Source organism: Oncorhynchus tshawytscha, linkage group LG18, assembly GCF_018296145.1.
Source record: "Oncorhynchus tshawytscha isolate Ot180627B linkage group LG18, Otsh_v2.0, whole genome shotgun sequence".
In the NCBI taxonomy this organism is placed as follows: domain Eukaryota; kingdom Metazoa; phylum Chordata; class Actinopteri; order Salmoniformes; family Salmonidae; genus Oncorhynchus; species Oncorhynchus tshawytscha.
Genome location: NC_056446.1, coordinates 11586546 through 11605240, shown reverse-complemented (window position 1 = coordinate 11605240; position 18695 = coordinate 11586546). Strand labels below are relative to the sequence as shown.

The window sequence follows — 18695 nt, the reverse complement described above, 5'->3', positions numbered from 1 at the left end:
GTAGAAAAGGTTCTATGGTCTGATATAAGATCATCGCAGAGAGCACCAACCTCCAAGTTATTCAGTTTAAAGTCCTGTCCATTATAGAGCATTTCACCACTTTCTTGGTTCTGCCTGGCCGAGTTGACATCTTTTAGTCCACTGGGTTCTTTTCTCCTCTCCACCCTATTACAGGGGCTGGGTCACTGGCTTACTGCCTCTCCTTGCACGTCCCTGGAGGGGCCCGCCACCTGAGGGGTTTTTCACTGTTGTCATTCATCCTTGTCTGAACTTGGCGCCTTGAGGTTCTCCTCCATGAGATCTTTGTGGGCTATACTCAGCCTTGTCTCAGGATGGTCCCCTGGTGGTTGAAGGGGCCCTCTAGTGGTGTGGGGCTGTGCTCCATTGGCAAAGTGGCTCATGCTGCATTTGATGCCTCATTTCACTTCCTGCCTTTGACCGCCCTGTCAGTGACCTCAAGACTGTCATCAAGGGACACCCACTTTTAAATCACTGGAGGACATCTGGAAACCAGAACAATCCTTGACCCCTCAAGATAAACAATTGTCTTGCATTAAGCCTGGTTGTTTGTTGACCAGTATTTTGTATGCTGCAGTAGTTTATGGAATCTAATTTGTAATATATGGGCAATGGGGTCAGTTTGTTATATCTGGTCCCATGATCCAAGTCTGACATACAGGAACACATTTACAGTGCCTTCAGTAAGTACAGACCTTTTCCACTATTTTATTGTGTTATAAAGTGGGATTAAAGTTTAATTGTAATTTGTCAATTATCTACGATTATAAGGTAAAAAACAATATATATATATTTTTTTACAAATGTTAGAATTTAACAATAAAACACTAATACATACTATATGACAAAACGTATGTGGACACCTACTCGTCGAACATCTCATTCCGAAATTGTTGCTCTTATACGTTTCCTCTTCACAATAACAGCACTTACATTTGACCGGGGCAGCTTTGCAGGGCAGAAATTTGATAAACTGACTTGTGACTCCAGTGTACATTTGTGTTTTTGTTTTAAGTTATTGTCCTGCTGAGGGTTGAATTCATCTCCCAGTATCTGGTTGAAAGCAGACAACCAGGTTTTCCTCTAGAATTTCACCTGTACTTAGAGCCATTGTTCATTTTTATCCTGAAAAACTCCTTAACAGTCCTTAACGATTACAAGCATACCAATAGCCTGATGCAGCCACCACTATGCTTGAAAAGAATTTGTGGTACTCTGTAATATCTTGTATTGGCTTTGCCACAAACATAACACGTTGTATTCAGGACAAAAATTGTAATTTATTTTCTGCAGTTTAACTTTAGTGACTTGTTACAAACAGGATGCATGTTTTGGAATATTTTTTATTCTGTACAGGCTTCCTTTTCGCACTGTCAATTAGGTTAGTATTGTGGAGTAACTACAATGTCGTTGATTCATCCTCAGTTCTCCTATCACAGCCATTAAAGTAACCGTTTTAAAGTCACCATTGACTTCATAGGGAAATCCCTGAGCGGTTTCCTTCCTCACCAGCAACTGCGTTAGGACAGACGCCTGTACCTTTGTAGTGACTACACCATCCAAAGTGTAATTAATAACTTCACCATGCTCAAAGGGATATTCAATGTCTGCTTGCTTTTTTAAAAATATATTGATTATTCAAAAAATTATACACCCATTTACCAATAGGTGCCCTTGTTTGCGAGGCATTGGAAAACCTCCCTGGTCTTTGTGGTTTAAATGCATGGCTCGACTGAGGGACCTTACATGTAGTTGTATGTGTGGGGTACAGAGATGAGGTAGTCATTCAGAAATCATGTTAAACGTTATTATTGCACAGAGTAAGTTCATGCAACTTATGTGACTTGTTAAGCAAATGTTTTTTTTCCTGAACTTATTCAGGCTTGCCATAACAAAGGGGTTGAATACTTAACTCATGGCATTTCATTTTTAATTATTTGTAAACATTTCAAAAAACATAATTCCACTTTGACATTACGGGGTATTGTGTGTAGGCCAATGACAAACATGTAATCCATTTTAAATTCAGGCTGTAACACAATTTCTGGGGGGAAAAAGTCAAGGGGTGTGAATACTTTCTGAAGGCACTGTATATCATCACGACCTACCAAACTTTTCTGCTCCTCACTGCCCCATGATGCCCACACTTTGCTTGAGCTCCGAGTATTCAGAAGAACATTCCACATCTGCTCCTGTGCCATCACATTCTCTTCCACCTGTACAAAAAGTGTTTACAAATGCAAGGTATTGGCCTAAGCCAATGTGATTTAGGTCACTATTACCAATCTTGGTAATGTGCAAATCTAATGCTCCGAACTATTTACTGCTTTGGCATGAAAACAATCCATTGAACATTTGAGTCAACCTGCCTCCAGTATTTCCGCCACCTCCCTGAGACCCCACTGTTCCTTTAGGTCCCAGTCATTTAACGAGACATCAGTCATGTTGTCACGTTCTGACCTTAGTTCCTTTGTTATGTCTTTGTTTTAGTATGGTCAGGGCGTGAGTTGTCTATGTTCGTTTTTCTATAATTTGGGATTTCTGTGTTCGGCCTAGTATGGTTCTCAATCAGAGTCAGCTGTCAATCGTTGTCCCTGATTGAGAATCATACTTAGGTAGCCTGGTTTCACTTTTGAGTTGTGGGTGTTAATTTTCCATTTTAGTGTCTGTGCCACACGGGACTGTTTCGGTTATTCACGTTTATTGTTTTGTTCCAGTGTTCTGTTGTGTTTGATTAAACATTATGGACACTTACCACGCTGCGCATTGGTCCTCCGATCCTTCTCGCTACTCCTCCTCAGAAGAGGAGGATGAGATCCGTTACACATGGAGCTTGTAATCCTACAAACACAAACAACATAAGTGCTAGGCACAATTAGCGGCTATGTGGACCATGTCATGAGACAAGAGCATAAATGTGTCATTACCTTTCACAGGTGTCCCGTTTGGGGTTATGGAAGTCATACGTATCCCCGGGAAGAGTGGGAATGCTCTCTGCAGTGTAGTTGGGCACGTCTCCTGCATCTGTGATGGTGCTGGAGAGGGAATTACAAGTGGGGCTCAGTTCTGACTCCTCAAAGCTGTCCTGTGCCTGTAGGATACTGTCACTGGGCTGTGCCCCTCTGCTCTGAGGACTGGTGTGTACCTCCGTCTGTGTGGGCTGGTCTCGAGACCGATTGGATAATTGGTCGGTGTGGTGGGAGCACTCTGAGGGGTTTGGGCTCTTGATGTCTTGTTGATGTGGTGAAGGGTTCTGGGTGATGGTGACCGTGTAAGAGTTCTCCAGGTTATCCACAGGCAGACTGAGCCAGGGGTTCTGGGGCAGGGTAGCCGACTGCTTCAGTTTGATCTCAAAATCTAGCGAGTCCACCGTTATTTTAGGGATAATCTGAATGCTGGCCCTGGAGGTGTTGCCCACAGAAACAAAGTCAAACTCCTCCCTACAGTCCTCCCGAGTCAGACACGCTGGAGATGTTCTCCTCGTGGATCTGGGGCTGCCTGGTGGCTGGTACCGTGGACAGCCCTTCCCATCCCTCCCTCCTTGCCCCAGTCTCCACATGGCTGCTTCCTGCTCCATCAAAGCCAGAGTCAGAGGAGCTGAGAGAGCGAGTATTCCCCACAGCTGACACAGCCCCAGAGATAGCACTGGAGGGGGACGTACCTAGAAGGACTTGGTGTTTGAGGTTAGAGAGGGAGCCATGGCTGTGCAGGTTATCAGTCTGATCTGGAACCAGAGGTTTTATGGAGACTACATAATGCCCCGTCTGGACTGTTAAAGGCCTCGGGGCCTCCACCCACACCCAGGTTAGTGTGTGGCCCAGGCCCTTTCCTGTGGCGGGCTCTCAGAAACTCATACTGCCACTGCAGTGCCAACTGGAAGTTGTTGATAGGTACTGCCCCTGGAGAAGTCAGGAGTTTTCGCAGGGTCATGCACCTGGAGAGAAGGTGGCAGGGCCAACTTGGCAGTGAACAAGTATTCAATAGAAATACTGCCATACAAGTTGCCAAATCAAATATCAAATAGAAGTTTTAACTAGTTAATACCCTCCTAAAGCATTTAAACATGATTATGCAACAGAAGTTTTCCAACACACAAGCTGGAGTTTCTCACCTTTGTGACAGCTGTTTGCCCTTCTGCTAGAGCTGGGCGTCAGGGATGACATTGGCCAGGTGAGCCAGCTGGACCAGCTCCTCTATGTCTGGGGAGGGGTTCCTTCTCAGGAAGTCACAGACCGCCTGCCTCCACACAGGGTCAGGGCCATGCATCTCCAGCGGGTGGTACCATTTGGGGAGGCTGTCACAGTTCACACCCCACAGAAGGTCTTGGAGAAAGTTCTCACACAGGACGATGCTGTACCAGCTATTGGCCTGTTGAGATGAAAGAAATTGAGTACATGACATTAGATTAAATAGACCACATTACAAGCCACATGCATGTCACGAAGAGATAAATATAAAACGTAAATGTAATTTCAATAATCTTCCTAATAATCTTCAATAATTGTTGTCAATTTCAATTACCACTTCAGTATTATATAAACATTTCTAAGTTAGCATATACACTCAGAAATCGTAAAAAGGTCAGTCCAACAGAATACCTACTTTGTTGTAGTAGTGGTCGAAGTCGGCGACTGCTCCGAGGGTCTGATGAGGGTGCTCTACAGCAGAGTGGATGTTCTCCTTCAGTCTGTCCGGATCCTGCACCCACTCTACCCTGGTCTGGGCATCACCAGGAAGCAGAGTGTCAGCTAACGTGTGGATCACATCCTCAGCACAGCGGCCTAGAGCCGGGCAGCAGGGAGAGAATACATGTAAACACAACACCGCTGTTGTTCAGGAGGATACAGCAACTTTAATACTTCAATGCACCCGTCTTAGGAGGAAAATATCAGAGTAGCCTATATTTACCATGGCAGGTGTATAGATGGATGCCTCAAATTCAGATGTTAACGTCTCAGCATTCCTCGCATCTTTAGCGATCTCGATTCTGTACGTCTGGAGCTTCTCTTTTTGATAACTGAACAGATTAAAAGCTATCTGCAAGTGGAGGTAAATGAACCAAAAATAAACAAAAACGCTTGATGGGTCATTTTCATTGGGCACCAAATGGAAGAAAAGCGCACTTAAAACAGTGAGGGACTACCTGGATATTTTGCACAAATATTTTCTGTTGCGCGCCCTAATGAACACAACCCTGCAGTAAATGTTATGTATTATAACCCACCTGCTGTGCCTCATCACACAGCTGGTAGACCTGCATCTGGAGGTGGGCCTTAGAAAAGGCCTGTTGCCACAGCAACTCTATTCTTTCAGCAGCCTCAGTTATCCTTTCAACAAAGACAAGAGACCTTAAACCTGTGGAAAATACTTATTGTAGAAGACTACTATGCTGAATCTTGAAATAGAACAGCATTATGTATCCGTTGACAGCATTGCATAGAAAGTTAGAAATGTGTGTAAAATGCGTAATTCGTCTCCTCAACAATACATTTAAACTCACACCATACTCCTCCCTCTAAATGATTGGTCAAAATGTACTAGTTAAGCACTCTACCTGGGCCTGGTTTTCCAAAAGCTACACTGAACAACAACAAAAAATCTACAGAACATGTAAAGTGTTGGTCCCATGTACATTTCTTTACATCCCTGTTAGTGAGCATTTCTCTTTTCCCAAGATAATCCATCCACCTGACAGGTGTGGCATAGCAAGAAGCTGATTAAACAGCATGATCATTACACAGGTGAAACTTGTGCTGGGGGCAATAAAAGGCCGCAGATGTCTCAACTTTTGAGGGAGCGTGCAATTTGTATGTTGACTGCAAGAATGTCCACCAGAGCTGATGCCTGAGAACATAAGCCAACTACGTCGTCGTTTTAGAGAATTTGGCAGTACGTCCAACCGGACTTACGTGTATGGCGTTGTATGGGCGAAACGCTGTCAAAGCTGTGAACAGTGTGCCCCATGGTGGCGGTGGGGTTATGGCATGGACAGGCTTAAGCTACGGACAACGAACACAATTGCATTTTATCGATGGCAATTTGAGTGCACAGAGATACTGTGACGAGATCCTGTGGCCCATTTTTTTCTTTGACGATATCTGTGACCAACAGATGCATATCTGTATTCCCAGTCATGTGAAATCCATATATTAGGGCCTAATTCATTAATTAAAATGAATTTCCTTATACGAACTGTAACTAAGTAAAATCTTTAAAATTGTTGCATGTCAAGTTCACATTTTCTCAAAACCATCGTTACCAAAGTTGCTCTTGAAAACGCTTGTTATTTAACGGCTGCTTCAGACCAGTCGTGGAACAGCTAAGCACGTCACTTGATGCTTTCTTTGGCCTTCCACGTCACTTTATACACAGAAGATATCCGCTAAACGCAAAATCAAAATGGTCATCGGTCTTTGTGACCACTGAACCAAATTTGACTGACTTACAAATAAACTTGCCCATTTTTTTGCCTAACATGGCAAAGGATATAAAGACTCTGCAAATTAAACAAGAGTTGACTGTATTAAAAGATAAACGGTATAGGCCTCAGACCTACAGTACCAGTCAAAAGTTGACACACCTACTCATTCAAGAGTTTCTATATTTTTGCTATTTTCTACTTTAAGAAATAACACATATGGAATCATGTAGTATCCAAAAAAGTGTTAGAAAATATATTTTGATTGGTTTATTTGAGATTCATCAAAGTTGCCCACCCTTTGCCTTGACAGCTTTGCACAATCTTGGCATTCTCTCAATCAGCTTCATGAGGTAGTCATTTGGAATGCATTTCAATGAACAGGTGCGATTTGATAAAAGTTCATTTACGGAATTTCTTTCCTTCTTAATGCATTCGAGCCAATCAGTTGCTTTGTGACCAGGTAGGGGTGGTATACAGAAGATAGCCCTATTTGGGCTCCCGAGTGGCGCAGCGGTCTAAGCCACTGCATCGCAGTGCAAGAGGCGTCACTACAGTCCCTGGTTCGATTCCAGGCTGTATCACATACAGCCGTGATTAGGAGTCCCATAGGGCAGCGCACAATTGGCCCAGCGTCGCCCGAGTTTGGCCGGGGTAGGCTGTCATTGTAAATAAGAATTTGTTCTTAACTGATTAAATAAAAGGTTAAATAAAAATACAAAAATTGGGTAAAAGACACATCTCAACAACAACTGTTCAGAGGAGACTGCAGCAATTCGAAGGCCTGATTCACGCAAAGAATCCACTACTAAAAGGACACCAATAATAAGAAAGAGACTTGCTTGGGTCAAGAAACACCAGCAATGGACATCACGGTGGGTGATTTATTTAGAATTCAAGGCACATTTAACCAGCATGGCTACCGCAGCGATATGCCATCCCATCTGGTTTGCGTTTGGTGGGACTGTAATTTGTTTTTCAACAGGACAAAGACCCAAAACACACCACCAGGCTGTATAAGAGCTATTTGACCAAGAAGGAGAGTGATGGAGTAGTGCATCAGATGACCTGGCCTCATCCCCATTGAGATGGTTTGGGATGAGTTGGACCATGGAGTGAAGGAAAAGCAGCCAACAAGTATTCAGAATGGGCTGGAAAGACAGTTGGAAAATAATTTCTCATGAAGCTGGTTGAGAGAATGCCAAGATTGTGCAAAGCTGTCATTAGGGCAATAGGGGGCTACTTTGAAGAATCTAAAATATATTTTGATTTGTTTGACACTTTGCTGGTTACTACATGATTCAATATGTGTGATTTCATAGTTTTGATGTCTTCACTATTACTCTACAGTGGGGAAGGATAGCAAAACAATTCTGTAGCATTGATGGTCCCCAAAAACACATAGGCCTCCATCATTCTTAAATGGAAGAAGTTTGGAACCACAGACACTCTTCCTAGAGCTGGCCGCCTGGCCAAACTGAGCAATCGGTGAAGGACCATGATCAGGGAGGTGACCAAGAACCCGATAGTCACTCTGACAGAGTTCTAGAGTTCCTCTGTGGAGATGGGAGAACCTTCCAGAAGGATAACCATCTCTGCAGCACTCCACCAATCAGGCCTATATGGTAGAGTGGCCAGACAGAAGCCACTCATCAGTAAAAGGCACATGACAGCCCGCTGGAGTTTGCCAAAAGGCACCTAAAAACCATGAGAAACAAGATTATCTGGTCTGACGAAACCAACCAACTCTTTAGTCTGAATGCCAAGAGTCACGTCTGGAGGAAACCTGGCACCATCCCTACGGTGAAGCATGGTGGGTATGTCATGCTGTGGGTATGTTATTCAGCAGCAGGGAGACTAGTCAGGATCGAGGGAAAGATAAACAGAGCAAAGTACAAAGAGAACCTTGATGAAAACCTGCTAGAGCGGTCAGGACCTCAGACTGGGGCGAAGGTTCATCTGCCAACAGGACAACAACACTAAGCACACAGCCAAGACAATGCAGGAGTGGCTTTAGGACAAGTCTCTGAATGTCCTTGGGTGGCCCAGCCAGAGCCCGGACTTGAACCCAACATTTCTGAAGAGACCTGAAAATAGCTTTGCAGCAACGCTCCCCACCCAACCTGACTGCGCTTGAGGATCTGCAGAGAAGCGTGGGAGAAACTACACAAATACAGGCGTGCCAACTTGTAGTATCATACCCAAGAAGACTCGAGGCTGTAATTGCTGACAAAGCTGCTTCAACAAAGTACTGATTAAAGGGTCTGAATACTTATGTAAATGTAATATCTATATATTTCTCTATATATCTATATTTTTTTTGTAAAAAAAATAAATCTAAAACCAGTTTTTGCTTTGTCATTATGGGGTATTGTGTGTAGATTGATGAGGGGAAAAAACAATTTAATCCATTTTAGAATAAGGCTGTAACGTAATAAAATGTGGAAAAAGTCAAGGGGTCATTCCGAATGCACTGTAAGTGATAATATCTCTAGGATCCGTCAGTATTGTGGAATCATTTGAACGTTAAGGCGAGATTGGAAAGGGAGACCATTTATTTCGATCTGACCAGTGTCAACATGCCTCGACGCACTTAGCAAACGTTCTCTCTGCGTGGCGTTTTAGGAATCGCATTCAAACATGTTTTGTTGGAAAGCTGCATCGTTAAAAAAAACACTCGTAAGCCTAAGTTCCATCGCTATCGGGAAACCGGGCCCTGCTATACAGTACAGTACCGTACCTGCTGTAGTTCTGCAGCATATTGAAAGCTGTGTGGGTGAAGAGGGCCGTCCCGGCCATTGTCTGATAGCACGAGTCATTCTCAGGGTAGCGCAGCTTCTCCACCACACGCTCACAGTGCCTTAGCAGCTCATCCAAGCCCAGCTCCCTACACCACAAAAACAGCCATTCCAACAACTTAATAAAACACACAGGCACTCGGTCAATACAGGGGCAGAGGACTTAGATTCATGGAACTACACAGGTAGATCATTCACCAGGCGTTGCAACTTGAGAGGCAGGTAACTTAAGCCCTTAAAAAGCGCCGTTACAGTAGGAAGTATGAGGATTCTGTGTTATGCACTATAGCCCGTTACCATATATGTGATTGAATATTATCTGCTGTTGGCTTGTGTGGATGTATGTATGTGTTATGCAACATAGCTGACTTGAAACATTGTTAACAGTTTCAGGGCCATGGGCCTTTCTCATGATGGAAAAATACAGAATAACATGAAGACAGGAACTGTGCAATGAGTTGGGGGGGCACATTCAGAACGTAGTGTTGCGAGAACAGATAACAGGAGGGAGATAACGGTGTCGAGCATGAGCGCATAGATACTCTACACAGCAACAGTTACATCTCTCAACTGGAGCGCCCGGGGCGGGACCAGCTAGGCGCCAACAATCAACGATCGGCTGGGTGAGTCTAAACCACGCCCAGTCTCTACTCTGACAGGCCGGCTCGGAAGCAGGAACTATTTCTGTCAGAGTATATTTATAATATCTTTGTCAAGAACAAGTCAGTTCTCTGTATTGCCCTGCGAGGTGGGACAGAGAACCCGTATATACGAAAATTGCATTTACCACTTATTGCTTAGCTAATAAAAAATACATAGCATACAATTGGTGACTCATTGTCATATTTATCCTGATACCAGATTCGAATTGACGCAACCCTGACAGAAGTGAGCAGCGCTATAGGTGCAGATCAACTCAGCTTACACCTGTACTACCCAAAGTAGGCCCTTGTCATGTCCAACTGAAAGAGAGAGCAGTGGTGAAAATGGAGACCCTCACCTCGGCAGCAGTTCGGTGAAGGCTGTAACAGAAGTCACTCAGTTCGGTGAAGGCAGAGGGCACAGGCTGTCTGGAGAGTGTCTGCAGGGTGGAAATACACGACGAGAGCCTCTGGACCACTGAGAGAAACTATTGGACAAAGGCATCAATCTCCTGCATAAACAACAGTCCAAGAAGAGACGTTAGAGGGAAAAATCAGAGGTGGATTATAAAGTAGGTAAAAAAAAAATGTATGTCAGTCCTGTTGCATCAGAAAAGCATTATTCATATACTTGTCTAAGTTGTACAACCAAAAACCAATTACGCAAAATACAACCCAAATATACAGCCATAACCTGCTAAAAATATACAGATTGTTTTGCCAAGAATGTGCAATATAGCATCCCAAAACAGACTACCCTCAAAGTACTAATGAATACTGTCAACATGGTTGAATGCCCAGTCGAACGAGTGAATATGACCAAATGGTGAGAGGGGGCTGCCATACACTTGGAAATGAGGTCAACTGATTGCAGTCTGCAATTCTGCAAGCTTCACCAAGGTAACAAACAATGGCTCTGGAGCTGCATCACTGAAACGCATGAATGGGTTAATGAATGAAAGATCTCCATGCAGGATGACAGTTGAATCACTGGCCTTTTCTCAATTGGATTTGCTCAACTCCTGTCTCCTCTCCTCAGTCCTCTCTCAGCTCCTTTTGAAAAAGGTAAATCGAGAAGAGGAAACATGGACGAAAATGCGCTTGTATGAAATGAGACTCCTTCACTCGCACGTCAGTAAATGCCATTTACGGGGTGAATCCCAAAATAAGTGTAAAGTGATTAATTAAGTTAGATGTGCAAGACATTTTAAACAATTTTCTACTTATCGTTCTAAATGTGTACATACTTTTCTCCTTAGACAAAACAAAAGAAGATTGAAAGGGGGTGTGGCAGACTTCAAAACTCTTCCACAAGGACCCACATGACTATACTGATGAAAGGTGGCTAGAGGGGAGGACTCGTCCGTTCACCTACTAACGAATTGGCATCTCTTCGACCACTCGGTTTCTACTCACAGGAGAGAGGACAGAGAGAGGGTGGAGGGCAGACTTTTTCCCCAAATGAGAAAAGGCCACTGACTGCATACTCCTCTCTCCAGATAGATTAACTGAATCTACCATGGAACACCTACCATCACAGATTGTTCTGAAATAGTTTCTATAGTTAGAAACAGAACATTAGCATTCATGCAACATTATTTTGTTAATTTAATCTCAGAAATGAAGCTACTTGATTGTGCCCATATTGGACATTTTAATGTATAGGGTTCACATAGTCATGGTCATGTAGTGTATGTGGACACCTGCTCGAAAAGATCATTCTAAAATCATGGGCATTAATATGGAATTGGTCCTCCCTTTGCTGCTATAACAGCCTCCACGCTTCTGGGAAGGCTTTCCACTAGATGTTGGAACATTGCTGCGGGGACTTGCTTCCATTCAGCCATAAGAGTATTAGTGAGATCAGGCACGGCTGTTGGGCGATTAGGCCTGGCTCGCAGTTGGCGTTCCGATTCATCCCAAAGGTGTTATGATGGGATTGAGGTCAGGGCTCTGTGCAGGCCAGTCAAGTTCTTCCACACCGATCTCGACAAACCATTTCTGTATGGGCCTCGCCTTTCCGCACAGGTGCATTGTCATGCTGTAAAATGAAAGGGCCTTCCCTAAACTGTTGCCACAAAGTTGGAAGCACAGAATCGTCTAGAATGACTTGTATGCAGTAGCGTTAAGATTTCCCTTCTGGAACTAAGGGGCCTAGCTCAAACCATGAAAAACAGCACTAGACCATTATTCCTCCTCTACCAAACAATTGGCACTACGTATTGGGGCAGGTAGCGTTTTACTGGCATCTGCCACAACCAGATTAGTCTGTCAGACTGCCAGATAGTGAAGCGTTGAGTCATCACTCCAGAGAACGTGTTTCCACTGCTTCAGAGTTCAGTGACGGCGAGCTTTACTCCACTCCAGCAGACGCTTGGCAATGGAAACCCTTTTCATGAAGCTCAAGACAAACAGTTCTTGTGCCGACGTTGCTTGCAGAGGCAGTTTGGAATGCGGTAGTGAGTGTTGCAACAGAGGACAGACGATTTTTACGTGCTTCAGCACTCGGCGGTCCGGTTCTGAGAGCTTGTGTGGCCAAACCACTTCCCGGCTGAGCAGTTATTGCTCCAAGATGTTTCCACTTCACAATGACAGCACTTACATTTGATCGGGGAAGCTCTAGCAGGGTAGAAATTTGACGAACTGACTTGGAAAGGTAGCATCCTATGACAGTGCCACGATGACAGTCACTGAGCTCTTCAGTAAGGCCATTCTACAGCCAACGTTTGTCTATGGAGATTGCATTGCTGTGTGCTCGATTTTATTCACCTGTCAGCAACAGGTGTGGCTGATATAGCCAAATCCCCTAATTTGAAGGGGTGTCCACATACTTTTGTATATATGGTGTATTCAATCAATATTATGTCTGTCAATTGTGAGGATGACCAGACTATTTTATCAAGAGCAAAAACTAGTGGGTTTTCTACCCAAAGTTGCAAAGAAAACGTGATCCATTTAATAAAGTACAAGCAACCATCAAATTTGATTAAAGGGTGTGGCAGTAGGAGGAGCAGTGGCATATATTGGGCAAAACCTGTGACTTTCACACTAATTTATGGTAAGTAATGCAAGTAACTTCAAAATGGCAAATTTCTCTGATACTGGGGTGGAAAAACATCACCAGATTCACAGGGAATACTTTACAATGGATGAAGAAGCACTACTCCAAGCCACAGCTCCATACTACTTGTCGGACAGAGAACTGATACTGTACGGTTGTTGGGGGAGTCCATGGGTGGCTTTTGGTCATTTTATTAGATTCCTTATGTCTTACTCATTATTTGGAATAATTATGGTCAAATCAAATTTTGTTTGTCACATATACATGGTTAGCAGATGTTAATGCGAGTGTAGAAAAATGCTTGTGCTTATGGTTCCGACAGTGCAGTAATATCTAACAGTTCCCCAACTACTACCTAATACACACAAATCTAAAAAGGGTGAATGAGAATATGTACATAAAAATATATGGATAAGCGATGGCCCGAGCGGCATAGGCAAGGTGCAATAGATGGTATAAAATACAGTATATATAGTTGAAGTTTACATACACCTTAGCCAAATACATTTAAACTTAGTTTCACAATTCCTGACATTTAATCCAAGTAAAAAGTCCCTGTTTTAAGTCAGTTAGGATTCCCACTTTATTTTAAGAATGTGAAACGTCAGAATAATAGTAGAGAATGATTTATTTCAGATTTTATTACTTTCATCACATTCCCTGTGGGTCAGAAGTTTACATACACTCAATTAGTATTTGGTAGCATTGTCTTTAAATTATTTAATTTGGGTCAAACGTTTTGGGTAGCCTTCCAAAATAAATTGGGTGAATTTTGGCCCATTCTTCCTGACAGAGCTGTTGTAACTGAGTCAGGTTTGTAGGCCTCCTTGCTCGCACAAGCTTTTCAGTTCTGCCCACAAATTTTCTATAGGATTGAGGTCAGGGCTTTGTGATGGCCACTCCATTACCTTGACTTTGTTGTCCTTAAGCCATTTTTACACAACTTTGGAAGTGTGTTTGGGAGTCATTGTCCATTTGGAAGACCCATTTGTGACCAAGCTTTAACTTCCTGACTGATGTCTTGAGATGTTGCTTCAATATATCCACATAATTTTACTCCCTCATGATGCCATCTATTTTGTGAAGTGCACCAGTTCCTCCTGCAGCAAAGCACCCCCCACAACATGATGCTGCCACCCCCGTGCTTCACGGTTGGGATGGTTTTCTTTGGCTTGCAAGCCTCCCCCTTTTCCACCAAACATAACAATGGTCATTATGGCCAAACAGTTCTATTTTGTGTTTCATCAGACCAAAGGACATTTCTCCAAAAAGTATGATCTTTATCCCCATGTGCAGTTGCAAACCGTAGTTTTTACCTTACACCACGCCTCTTCGGTAGCAGCTTTAATACACTTCTCCTTCTCATTTTGAAACTCAGTCATGTAATACTGGTGTATGTTTTCTCTTTTATATACAATTCAATGTGATAGCAGTCTGTAACAGATGTTTAAGCGACTATCATTGATAAGTAGTATCATTGGAGTGAATCTAATAAAGGAGGTTTGAGTGAGTACTCAACTGCTTCAGCTTTATCAGTGTTGCCAAACAAAGCTGTGAGTACGGCTTGTGGGCTCTCGCTCTCTTGCAGTTCGTTTTTCACCTCTAGACACAGGAAGGATTCTGTGAAGCTTCTATTCCCACGTTGGGAATTTCCCTTGCTCTTTGACTCTGCCCATTTTAGCTTGTACACTGGACCTCACCTCACAAAGTACATAATTATTGAAGTATTATCTCCCAACCCATAGGGTGGGATATCCTGCTCTATTTAAAACTAGCTACTGTGGAATCATCTATAGGCTTTTTATGGGCTTACCTTATTGTATTTATTCTCTAAAGTAAATTGTTGTTTCAATAGTTGAATAATAGAATCCAACAGCTATTGCCTCATTTTAACAATATTTAATAACCATAATAATTTTATACACAGATACTTTATACACAGTGCTTTCCGCCCATGCCATTTCCCCACAATAATGTTCAGGATATATTGCATATCTGATGGGATCAGTCCCATTTCGAGGTTTTCCTCCTCATGTTCTTCTCCCCTTCACTGTCAATAGCTTCATACAGCTGCTGGTCGTTATCTTTGGTGGCGTGAAGGTAGCCCAGATAGCCCACACACAAGGTGATAGTTACAAGTCCAAAGGCCATCACAGGCTTGTTCTGTAAAATAAATAAACCACAAATGTAATGACATGTGAACAACAGACGACACTGATAACAAACTCCTATGTAACTAATACAATTGTAGCCAAGGAGTTCGTCAGTAGGCCTTACTGGTCTAATGAAGAGCTCGGGGTTAACAGCTCTGAAAAGTGTGGTGGTCTTCGCTCCCCTCAGGCCAGGAATCCTGAAATTCCCTTCTTTCGGGGCATCCTTATCGCTTCCAGATGCCATTGCAAAAGTATGTTGAGTCTTTATTTATGCAAACCTAGTGTATGAAAGAGTGCAAAGCGTTTGAGGAAACGTTATTGATGATGGAAAACATTCCCGAGCAATCAAAAGCGCATGCACAAAACGTCCATTTGTTTTGAAAGTCATAACAGTCAACGAATGCAACAAGAAATGTCTGTATGATACATTTATACAGCGCCACAGCGTGGATGGAGTACACTGCTACGGCACAGGCTGGTTTCGACAGTATGTGGAACAGCCTTTGGTTCGGCATTTAGCGTTACAGTGGCCTATACCAAAGACTCAGCATAAACAGTTGTACTTTATTTCCCTGTATTCAGAAAAAAAAGTGTAATAGCTATTTAGCCTTACACAGGGAGAAAAGTGAAGACCCATTATTAACAGTCAATTCATTGGACACCTGGAATGACAAAATTTAAAAAAGACCAGTGGCCACACAGAAGTCAGCACCTGAAAGGGACATTCAAATAACAATTTAACTTGGATACAATTCTGTCTGACTTTTTTTTATTCTTTCAGCAACACAATTTGAACTCATTGACTGAATTCCTACCACTGATGTTCAGTCCATGTGTGTTTAATGTGACCATGGTTACACTCTCTGTCCCAAAACAAACTGTTGGGTTGACGACAGATGAATGCAGATGAATGGGGTGACTCATGAATGGTAGCTACAGGCTTTAAGTCTAACGGCATATTGAAAATAGACAGTGTTCAATTTAGGATGATTTTTTGTTTAGTTTTGTCACATTGCTCAACATACCTTCAGAAACAGTCTTTAATGTTAAACCTACAATCTCATAAAGATAATGATAGGCCATATACACTAACAGAAAAATACACATACAGGGTACAGTTAATTAACCATGCTAAGGATTTTTATAGTGCCGCTCGTCCGCAATAGAATACCCAAATAATAAGCCCTCTGCGTACCAAATAGGTGTGGCCTCTTTGACAGGTGTGTTTAACGTGGAAATCGACTGCAGTAGCAAGCGTCAGAAAATTGGCGCCTGAAAGAAACAGAAAAAAACTGCAATAGCCGGTTTCTAATCTGTGAGTTTATCGTTTTATTTTCTTTCAATATTGTATTTGTCTGAACATAGTGATCCTAAGACGGCTAAACCTATCTAATCTATGCTACTGGAAAATGCACACTATCACAGATCAAGTTGAGTGCTTGAAATAAATCAATGGCATTTTTTTCACTGGAGAGTAATAGAAATTATATAAGCTTTCGGTTTTTGTAAAAGGGTAACTCATTTATACATGATGCTACTGTATGGCTACCCAGGAAATACAGAGCCAGTAGAAGTTCTCATTGCAAAAAAGTGCAACACGCCTATTAAAGAGGAACATATTCCTTCCTACACAGATATTATCAACTTGATATTTGCCCTTTCCATTTTTGGGGGGGGGTTACACTTTACATAACATTGTCATTATTACACTGTAATGTGTAAGTAGCCTACAGTGTTAACAAGTATATATAATACTTTTTTCTATTTACAGTGGAGAGAATAATGGTGAATTTAGAAATGTAACCACGGAGCAACAAAAAAACTACAGTAGAACTCTATGTATGATTGTAATCGATTTCTATTGTTAGATGACTTCATAACAGGCAGAATTTAGTATTGGCCTTGTATCTACAGGGCTTTGTCCCAAATGGCAGCTTATTCCCGAGTACATAGTGCACTACCTTTGAACAGCCTGGTCAAAAGTAGTGCACTATGTAGGAAATGTGGTTTAATTTGGGACGTTATGCTGCTTTCTACAGTTTCGCGATCCTCTACAGGCTTATGTAATTAGAGAACATCAAACTGGGGGTTTCTGGAAAACATCCTGAGTGGGGTGAACAAATACGCCACAGTCATCGGGTGCATCTGGCTCTACATCGTCTTCATCTTCTGCATTCTTGTGTACGTGGCGGCTGCTGAGCACGTCTGGAAGGACGAGAACAAGGACTTTGTCCGCAACATCCAGCAGCCTGGCTGTGAGAACGTGTGCTTTGACCATTTCTTCCCCATCTCAGCATGTGGGCCCTCCAGCTCATCATGGTGTCCACTCGCTCCCTGTTGGTAGCTCTACACATGGCCTACCGGGAGAACAGGGAGAGGGAAGAGGCATCGGAAGAAGCTCTATGAGGACAAAGGCAGGACTGACCGAGGCCTGCTCTAAAACCTATATCATCAGCCTCGTCTTCAAGACTACCTTCGAGGTGGGCTCCCTCCTGGCCTTCTACTTCCTCTACAGTGGCTTTGACGTTCCCAGACTGCTTCGCTGCAGTCTGGACTCTTGCCCAAACACCGTCGACTGCTACACCGCCAAAGCCACTGAGGTCTTTCTTTACATCATGAGCTGTACATCCATATTGTGCTGAATGTCTCAGAGATGTGTACATTCCATTAAAACACTGCTGGAAGTGTTTCAGCAAGCACTACATCCCTATTGAAGAGAGGGCTAGTCGGCATTGTCGCCATCAGCAACAGTACCTCAGCCCACACTTAAAGATACAATGGGCCCACAAGATCCAGCAACAAAGGACAACCAAACCCATCCCCTCTTGAAAGATCCACTAAGCAGAAATTGCAACTCAATTTCCTGGTTGCTAAAACTCTAATAGTTTGCCTAATTTCAGTTTGTGACAAAACAAGCGAGTATAGTGTAGAGAATCACTGTACCATCTAAACCACTATATTTTACATAACCAAAGATATTGTATTTTCAGCTGTTTGAAGCTGGTGCACAAAACCAAAAGTAAAATATCACAGAAATAGCACTTGTTTGACATTTAGAAGTTACATACTGCAGCTTTTTAAATTACATTCTAATTTATTAAGTGCGATCAGGAATTCATTGAACTTTAATGATTTCAGAAACTGAAGTTATTCACCTTTAACATATACGGTTACTTATAGTATTATGGTTGTATTGAAGGCATTAATGTCTCTTCTTTGTGTGATACATGTAACTAGTATAATTTATTTGCTAATCACCTTCGGTATTATGTTTATGCTGAAATCTAAAATTGAACTTTTATGCTTCCACTTTCAGTGCTGATGGACTCCATTCATACATAGACCATGCCTTTTTCCTTACTGACATTCCGGCATTCATTTTGTGTTCATGTCTCCAGTAGAGGCTATTTACATAAATATGACTGTCTGTGTAATTCTAATCCATAAATTGGTAGATTCACTCCATTGCTTTCATCTTTCATGGGATATAGTGCCTGTGCTAGCTTTTATGATAAACAACTTTGATTGGTAGAAATATCAATATTATTGCATTTTAGGTAATGCTGTACTCTGATCTTTCATGATGAATAGACCCCCATAAAACTT

General features: G+C 42.5%; 2 protein-coding genes and 1 pseudogene across 2 annotated transcripts; 1 reads left to right on the top strand and 2 right to left on the bottom strand.

Moving 5' to 3' along the window:
- Positions 1-472: 472 nt before the first annotated feature.
- LOC112218061 lies at positions 473-5604 on the bottom strand. The gene is made up of 7 exons (XM_042300648.1): positions 4927-5604; positions 4621-4799; positions 4130-4386; positions 2946-3952; positions 2774-2859; positions 2127-2234; positions 473-503 (listed from the first exon to the last, which is right to left on the bottom strand). The coding sequence occupies exons 4-6, from the start codon at positions 3593-3595 to the stop codon at positions 2143-2145; spliced, it is 828 nt and encodes a 275-aa protein (XP_042156582.1). The 5' UTR covers positions 3596-3952; positions 4130-4386; positions 4621-4799; positions 4927-5604; the 3' UTR covers positions 473-503; positions 2127-2142.
- A 9216-nt stretch (positions 5605-14820) lies between these two features.
- smim8 (small integral membrane protein 8) lies at positions 14821-15496 on the bottom strand. The gene is made up of 2 exons (XM_024377816.2): positions 15214-15496; positions 14821-15099 (listed from the first exon to the last, which is right to left on the bottom strand). The coding sequence occupies exons 1-2, from the start codon at positions 15331-15333 to the stop codon at positions 14941-14943; spliced, it is 279 nt and encodes a 92-aa protein (XP_024233584.1). The 5' UTR covers positions 15334-15496; the 3' UTR covers positions 14821-14940.
- Positions 15497-17016: 1520 nt separating this feature from the next.
- LOC112217320 lies at positions 17017-18000 on the top strand (annotated as a pseudogene).
- Positions 18001-18695: the final 695 nt, after the last annotated feature.

Bases quoted from the DNA above. Each gene is read 5' to 3' on its own strand.
- LOC112218061 (XM_042300648.1), bottom strand. From the start codon at position 3,595: ATGGAGCAGGAAGCAGCCATGTGGAGACTGGGGCAAGGAGGGAGGGAT. The intron at 2,860-2,945 runs GTAATGACACAT...TTGTGTTTGTAG, and splicing joins AAACGGGACACCTGTGAAAG to GATTACAAGCTCCATGTGTA. The intron at 2,235-2,773 runs GTAAGTGTCCAT...CTTTTTGTACAG, and splicing joins GAGGACCAATGCGCAGCGTG to GTGGAAGAGAATGTGATGGC.
- smim8 (XM_024377816.2), bottom strand. From the start codon at position 15,333: ATGGCATCTGGAAGCGATAAGGATGCCCCGAAAGAAGGGAATTTCAGG. The intron at 15,100-15,213 runs GTAAGGCCTACT...TTTATTTTACAG, and splicing joins CCGAGCTCTTCATTAGACCA to AACAAGCCTGTGATGGCCTT.